Source organism: Triticum aestivum, chromosome 7D (assembly GCF_018294505.1).
Source record: "Triticum aestivum cultivar Chinese Spring chromosome 7D, IWGSC CS RefSeq v2.1, whole genome shotgun sequence".
NCBI classification, from domain to species: domain Eukaryota; kingdom Viridiplantae; phylum Streptophyta; class Magnoliopsida; order Poales; family Poaceae; genus Triticum; species Triticum aestivum.
Window position 1 is genome coordinate 56,567,252 of NC_057814.1, and position 7,845 is coordinate 56,575,096.

At 46.7% G+C, this 7,845-nt stretch overlaps 3 protein-coding genes across 4 annotated transcripts in view; all 3 read left to right on the forward strand.

Moving 5' to 3' along the window:
* The window catches only part of LOC123165504 (uncharacterized), a 19,817-nt gene that overhangs the window by 9,544 nt on the left and 2,428 nt on the right, over positions 1-7,845 (forward strand). The window lies entirely within an intron of this gene.
* On the forward strand, positions 104-3,095 carry LOC123165503 (uncharacterized). 2 transcript variants are annotated; one of them, XM_044583163.1, is made up of 3 exons: positions 117-348; positions 730-801; positions 1,593-3,095. In XM_044583163.1, the coding sequence occupies exon 3, from the start codon at positions 1,599-1,601 to the stop codon at positions 2,766-2,768; it is 1,170 nt and encodes a 389-aa protein (XP_044439098.1). In that variant the 5' UTR covers positions 117-348; positions 730-801; positions 1,593-1,598; the 3' UTR covers positions 2,769-3,095. The 2 variants fall into 2 exon arrangements, with proteins under 2 accessions (XP_044439096.1, XP_044439098.1); XM_044583161.1 differs by lacking the exon at positions 730-801 and having other exon boundaries at positions 104-348.
* On the forward strand, positions 4,882-7,839 carry LOC123165505 (uncharacterized). Its single transcript, XM_044583165.1, has 2 exons — positions 4,882-5,133; positions 6,403-7,839. Exon 2 carries the CDS (start codon positions 6,409-6,411, stop codon positions 7,576-7,578), a length of 1,170 nt encoding a protein of 389 aa, XP_044439100.1. The 5' UTR covers positions 4,882-5,133; positions 6,403-6,408; the 3' UTR covers positions 7,579-7,839.

Genomic DNA, 7,845 nt, shown 5'->3' on the forward strand with positions numbered 1-7,845 from the left:
GGGCGATTTGTGGGCCACCGTAAAAAAAATTACGGGCTGGGCGGCTATATGGGCTCTGGTCTGACCCAAAAACCGGATCAAACTCGTATAGTCGCCGGAGTTTTACCATTTGTGCGTTTATACGGGTTTGCTAGAGTTGCTGTGAGCAGTGTCTCACTCTGTACTCTTCCCATCGGGCTTCCCCGGTTCTCTCCCCTCCCATGGTCAGGTTCCAATCCCTACTTCTCTGGCGATTTGAGACTTGCGTGTGACTAGCAGCCTCCCGCCCCACCTCATCCGCTGGAGGCCGAATCTGTTCCCCGCCATCCACCGGCTCGCCGACGAGGCAACAAGACTCAGCAGTAAGCTGTAAGCCCTACCACCTTCGCACTCTCCATCTTGTCAGGGGTTTCTTCCAGTAGATCGGGCTGGGCGGACTGATGCTTTGCCTGCCCACCATTGTTTCTTCTAGTAGATCTATGCTTGGTGGGTTTTTTTACCTGGTGTGAACTAGAAATGTTCAGGAATGTTTGGCTCTGATGCGGACCTCTCAATATCTCACACTCTCCCGTTCTTGAAGAAAATATAAAATGGCACCTCTTTTGCAAATCCCTATTTGTTTTTCTACCAAAATTGTTTCAGTTAATGAGTAGATCTATGCCTGGTAGAAATGTGTATGAATTTATTATACACTAAAGGAAGGAACACCTGTCGCTCTTGGTTCTGATGCAACGCATATCACTCTTTCAGCGGACACCTCTTTCAGTGGCGGAGCCAGAAAAATAGGATGAGGAGGGCCGAGTATTGTTCAACCTTGTTGGGGTGGGCCAATCCATCAAAAACACCCATTTTAGGGGAAAAAAATCACTGCTACTATTCATCTATTAGGCCTAAATCACAGATGTTACTTTGGCTAACCAAAATTTGTTTTCTTTTAGTCTATGCTTGGTAATAAGTTGATGTAAAACAGCAAATATTCGTTCAGTACTACACTTTCCTGTGATGCCCAGCCATTGTTTCAGGCTTTCAGCTTGTACTTGAATAAGATGTCACTTCTTTTTCTCTACATAATTTTACTTAATAGACCCGCCTTTTCTTCTAAATAAAATGAAAATGGAGTAAGTGCAGTGACTGGGTCATTGCCGCTGGGATATAGCACATGAGACATTGGGAACACTGCTCTCTCATAGTTAGTATACTAATGATGCTGATTTGGTGTTTCTAGTCAGAGGAAGAGAATCAATGAATCTTGAAAAATGAGTGCCTAGTACACTATCTAATCTTCCTTGGAGTTAATACTTATGAATTATGATGCCAACAAAATGGTGCTTATTGTACTGTTTCCTGCAAACTGTTGTTACCAAGTGCAATGAGCATATATGCATAGAGCAAGGCTAAAGTGACTCGGCAAATGTACTTTCACTAGTTTATTTCTGCATGATGTATTTATGGTTCCCCCGCATCTTCATATTTTGATGATACTTTGAACTTCTGCAGCTTTCTTTTCAAATAGAGCTGACGAAATTTAGCCTTAAAATGGTACATGAAGCATATGTATTGCTAGTTGCAGTTTTAACTCTTTCTAATTATGAATCATATGTCTTCTCTTGTAGATTTGCATGATGGAGGCTGCGGAATTTCGCCCTTGGTCAGATCTTCCGCCAGAACTCCTGGGACTTGTTCTCAAGCGCCTCCCTTCCCTAGCTGACCGTGTTCGTTTGAGAGCTGTCTGCCACCCATGGCGCTCTAATAGCAGGTTGCAGACCCTTCCTCTCCCATTCCCGTGGCTCACTCTCCCTGATGGCACCCTCCTCGGCATTCCAAGCGGTGAAATTCACCACATATCTTTACCGGAAGGTGCGTGTTGCCAGGGCTCCATTGACAACTTGCTATTCCTCATGCACAATGATGGTGTGTGCTACTTGATGAACCCTTTCTCCAAGACCAGGTTGCAGCTTCGTAAGCTAGCAAAGGTATGGAAGCGTGAGATATATGATCCCGAACCCCGAATTAACCCAATTTTCTACAACTTGGTGGTGCCCTTTCCACTTGACTCGTCACCCTGTTCCCTACTTGCTGCACTGATCATGGATGATGGTAACTGGGGTACACTTTGTATTAGTCAATCACCGATTGTCACTGACTCATTCAGAGATGATAAGCATCCAGCAAAGCTCCTCTGTAGTGTTGCGTTCTTTGATGGCAAGCTGTACGGGCTGGGGGGGTTTGACCAACTATTCATCTTTGAATTAGACAAGGACCTTGGTATTTCATCCATGGAGTGTATAATTGACTCTATGGGTGAGTTAGGTGGAATACCTCAATCGTTGTCGGAAGAGAAGGCGTATATGATAAGGCGGTATCTAGTTGAATGTGGCGATAGACTGTTGATGGTGAAACGGTGGATTCATCCTATTGCCCGTTCAACAAGTGATGACTTTTTCGAGCATAACCGTACTGTTGCACTTGGGGTTTTTGAGGCAGATTTGGGCACCGATCCTGCTGGATGGAGAACAGTAAATGATTTGGATGGCCATGCGCTCTTTCTTGGCCAGCATAGCTCCAAGTCCCTGCGCGCTGGAGAATGCAGTGGATACCAAGAGGACTGCATCTACTTCATGTGTGACTATTCCTGGCCAAAGCATTCTGCAAATCCTCTTCGTGATGCCGGTGTTTACAACATCAGGAATCAGACATTCATGCCACTGATGTCGGGGACTGCAGCGGTACCGCCACATCATGCTGGCCAGTGGCGTCCGACATGGTTTTTCCCTCCTGAAGCTGTGTGACCAAGCCTTGTAATCACTGATCTTCAGAGTAATTGTTGGATAATGTATCTGAGATGGAAGTTGGAAGGGCTTCGTCCTCACAGCGACAGGTGAGTTGTTGATGGATGGTAGAGATTCGTAGTGTTAGTTTCTGTGTTGGTAGGCTGGTAGGTTCAGTTTGATGAGTGATGTGTTCTACCTGGTGGCTGTTGTTCTGTCTTGTGGTGGCTGAACTTAGTGATCCTGTCCTAGTGTAGCGTTGTAACTGCTGTTGCCTGAACTTTTAAACGCGGGCCGCTGTATCATCAGTTTTATTTTAATTAAATTGGAGGGTGTGTTCTCCTTTCATCAAAATTTTCTTGTATGATGTTAGATTCTGTATTAGTATGATGATAGAGATGTTTTGCATTTTCAAGTATTATGGATGATTTGTTTTTGCTGGTATTATGGATGATTTTTAACAGGATGCATTGTAATGCGCAAGTCTTTTGCTGTGATATAAGACTAAAGGCATCTCTAACAGAATCTTTAAGTTCTGTAACTCCTCATGTTGGCATCATTTGGGGAGTCAAACCGTAGCTAACGGAAGCCCTATAACTATAACTCCTCAAAATTTTGAGTTAACCCTATGCCTTCTCTGCTCAAATTTGAGCACGTCACACCCATTCTCCTCAAATCTCCTCTCATCGAGAAAATGGCTCAACCGGCGGCAAGATGCCAAACTGAACCCGCCCACGCCAGTATAAACCCCGTCGGTGCCACACCAAACCCTAAATCCTTCTTGGCCGCCCTATTTCTCCCAAATCACCGTCGCCACCACCCAATTTTGTCATCACCGTTCGAATGGCCATGGCTCGCTGCCTGCAGCGGGTAGAGCAGTGGGGTGTTGCCGTGCCGGATGTCATCCTCGGACGATGACTACAATGACGAGCCAGAGGTGGTGCAGCTCGCAGCAGCCATGGCCGAGGAAGCCGATGAAGAGGAGGAGGGGGGCGATGAAGAGGAGGAGGGGCAAGGCGTTGGAGGAGGATGAGCAGTCGACGAAGGAAGCCGTGCATGAGGACGGCGCCTACGACCACACCTACCTCCCCTCACGGGAGGAGGCAGAGCGGATCAATACAACAGTTTTCGGTGTGCACTTTGGTAGCTTTGTAGGCGCTCGAGTACCTAGTCCGGTGTGTTAGCCTTCCGTCGCTTTGTATGTATTGTGGTGCTTTAGGTCTAATCTAGCTAGCCTTTGTTTTAGGTTTTTGCCCGGTTTTCCTCCGAAACCGAGCAGCCTCTTTGTTTTTTACACATGTCTTTATGCGATGCATTATTTCTCCGAGGTCTTCTTGTAATATCCTTTTCTAATCAATGGATTTGACAGTTCTCCTGTCAACATTATAAATTGATAAGGTTCAAAAAAACATTATAAAATGATATCGAAGATGGGCATGTAAATTTGTTCCCAAGATTCCTAAATGTTTGAAAGGCTTTTCTAGTTATCGTTTTAAGAGCAACACTAGCAGACCCCTTATACTCGAGAACTGTAAACGCGATATAAGGGTCAAGAAAGCAGGGGCCCGACAAGGTAGTCCTTCGTCCCGATGACGCCGCGGCCACCCGGGCGCTCCTCCCCCGGCTCGATCTTGACGGGGAGGAGGTCGCCAGACTCCCTCTCCCTCTTCATGGGCAGCAGCCCCGCATCGGAAGTGCTCCCCGCGCCCAAAGAGCTCCCCGCGTCAGAGTGCCTCGCATGGCGGAGGTCGTACTCCTCCGTCTTGCGGCGGAGGAGGGAGCCAGCAACCCATACTTGATGTACCGCTTGACCGCGCGCTTGGGCGCCGCGTCGGAGGTGAAGCAGTGTTTGCGCTCCGGGTCATCGCCGCCACCGCGCCGGCCAGAGCTCCACATCGTCGCGGATGGGGGGAGGGGGGCTGATTTCTCACCGACGATGAGAAACGGAGTGCGGAATGGGTGAGACGCGGCGGTGGGGGATAGGGCTTCGGCCTGTATCTGACGGCAAACCCGTAGATATACTGAATTGGGGGGGACAGGGCGATTTGCGGGCCACCGTAAAAAAAATTACGGGCTGGGTGGCTATATGAGCTCTGGTCTGACCCAAAAACCGGATCAAACTCGTATAGTCGCCGGACTTTTACCATTTGTGCGTTTATACGGGTTTGCTAGAGGTGCCGTGAGCAGGGTCTCACCCTGTCCTCTTCCCATCGGGCTTCCCCGGTTCTCTCCCCTCTCATGGTCAGGTTCCAATCCCTACTTCTCCGGCGATTTGAGACTTGCGTGTGACTAGCAGCCTCCCGCCCCACCTCATCTGCTGGAGGCCGAATCTGTTCCCCGCCATCCACCGGCTCGCCGACGAGGCAACAGGACTCAGCAGTAAGCTGTAAGCCCTACCGCCTTCGCACTCTCCATCTTGTCAGGGGTTTCTTCCAGTAGATCTGGCTGGGCGGACTGATGCTTTGCCTGCCACCATTGTTTCTTCTAGTAGATCTATGCTTGGTGTGTTTTTTTACCTGGTGTGAACTAGAAATGTTCAGGAATGTTTGGCTCTGATGCGGACCTCTCAATATCTCACACTCTCCCGTTCTTGAAGAAAATATAAAATGGCACCTCTTTTGCAAATCCCTATTTGTTTTTCTACCAAAATTGTTTCAGTTAATGAGTAGATCTATGCCTGGTAGAAATGTGTATGAATTTATTATACACTAAAGGAAGGAACACCTGTCGCTCTTGGTTCTGATGCAACGCATATCACTCTTTCAGCATATACTCTTGATAAGAAAGAAAAATGACACCTCTTTCAGTGGCGGAGCCAGAAAAATAGGATGAGGAGGGCCGAGTATTTTTCAACCTTGTTGGGGTGGGCCAATCCATCAAAAACACCCATTTTAGCAACAAAAAAATCACTGCTACTATTCATCTATTAGGCCTAAATCACAGATGTTACTTTGGCTAACCAAAATTTGTTTTCTTTTAGTCTATGCTTGGTAATAAGCTGATGTAAAACAGCAAATATTCGTGCAGTATTACACTTTCCTGTGATGCCCACCCATTGTTTCAGTCTTTCAGCTTGTACTTGAATAAGATGTCACTTCTTTTTCTCTACATAATTTTACTTAATAGACCAGCCTTTTCTTCTAAATAAAATGAAAATGGAGTAAGTGCAGTGACTGGGTCATTGCCGCTGGGATATAGCACATGAGACATTGGGAACACTGCTATCTCATAGTTAGTATACTAATGATGCTGATTTGGTGTTTCTAGTCAGAGGAAGAGAATCAATGAATCTTGAAAAATGAGTGCCTAGTACACTATCTAATCTTCCTTGGAGTTAATACTTATGAATTATGATGCCAACAAAATGGTGCTTATTGTACTGTTTACTGCAAACTGTTGTTACCAAGTGCAATGAGCATATATGCATAGAGCAAGGCTAAAGTGACTCGGCAAATGTACTTTCACTAGTTTATTTCTGCATGATGTATTTATGGTTCCCCCGCATCTTCATATTTTGATGATACTTTGAACTTCTGCAGCTTTCTTATCAAATAGAGCTGACGAAATTTAGCCTTAAAATGGTACATGAAGCATATGTATTGCTAGTTGCAGTTTTAACTCTTTCTAATTACGAATCATATGTCTTCTCTTGTAGACTTGCATGATGAAGGCTGCACAATCTCGCCCTTGGTCAGATCTTCCGCCAGAACTCCTGGGACTTGTTCTCAAGCGCCTCCCTTCCCTAGCTGACCGTGTTCGTTTGAGAGCTGTCTGCCACCCATGGCACTCTAATAGCAGGTTGCGGACCCTTCCTCTCCCATTCCCGTGGCTCACTCTCCCTGATGGCACCCTCCTCGGCATTCCAAGCGGTGAAATTCACCACATATCTTTACCGGAAGGTGCGTGTTGCCAGGGCTCCATTGACAACTGGCTATTCCTCATGCACAATCATGGTGTGTGCTACTTGATGAACCCTTTCTCCAAGACCAGGTTGCAGCTTCCTAAGCTAGCAAAGGTATGGAAGCGTGAGATATATGATCCCGAACCCCGAATTAACCCAATTTTCTACAACTTGGTGGTGCCCTTTCCACTTGACTCGTCACCCTGTTCCCTACTTGCTGCACTGATCATGGATGATGGTAACTGGGGTACACTTTGTATTAGTCAATCACCGATTGTCACTGACTCATTCAGAGATGATAAGCATCCAGCAAAGCTCCTCTGTAGTGTTGCGTTCTTTGATGGCAAGCTGTACGGGCTGGGGGGGTTTGACCAACTATTCATCTTTGAATTAGACAAGGACCTTGGTATTTCATCCATGGAGTGTATAATTGACTCTATGGGTGAGTTAGGTGGAATACCTCAATCGTTGTCGGAAGAGAAGGCGTATATGATAAGGCGGTATCTAGTTGAATGTGGCGATAGACTGTTGATGGTGAAACGGTGGATTCATCCTATTGCCCGTTCAACAAGTGATGACTTTTTCGAGCATAACCGTACTGTTGCACTTGGGGTTTTTGAGGCAGATTTGGGCACCGATCCTGCTGGATGGAGAACAGTAAATGATTTGGATGGCCATGCGCTCTTTCTTGGCCAGCATAGCTCCAAGTCCCTGCGCGCTGGAGAATGCAGTGGATACCAAGAGGACTGCATCTACTTCATGTGTGACTATTCCTGGCCAAAGCATTCTGCAAATCCTCTTCGTGATGCCGGTGTTTACAACATCAGGAATCAGACATTCATGCCACTGATGTCGGGGACTGCAGCGGTACCGCCACATCATGCTGGCCAGTGGCGTCCGACATGGTTTTTCCCTCCTGAAGCTGTGTGACCAAGCCTTGTAATCACTGATCTTCAGAGTAATTGTTGGATAATGTATCTGAGATGGAAGTTGGAAGGGCTTCGTCCTCACAGCGACAGGTGAGTTGTTGATGGATGGTAGAGATTCGTAGTGTTAGTTTCTGTGTTGGTAGGCTGGTAGGTTCAGTTTGATGAGTGATGTGTTCTACCTGGTGGCTGTTGTTCTGTCTTGTGGTGGCTGAACTTAGTGATCCTGTCCTAGTGTAGCGTTGTAACTGCTGTTGCCTGAACTTTTAAA

Excerpts from the sequence above, each read along its gene's own strand:
- LOC123165503 (XM_044583161.1), top strand. The coding sequence starts at position 1,599 with ATGATGGAGGCTGCGGAATTTCGCCCTTGGTCAGATCTTCCGCCAGAA.
- LOC123165505 (XM_044583165.1), top strand. The coding sequence starts at position 6,409 with ATGATGAAGGCTGCACAATCTCGCCCTTGGTCAGATCTTCCGCCAGAA.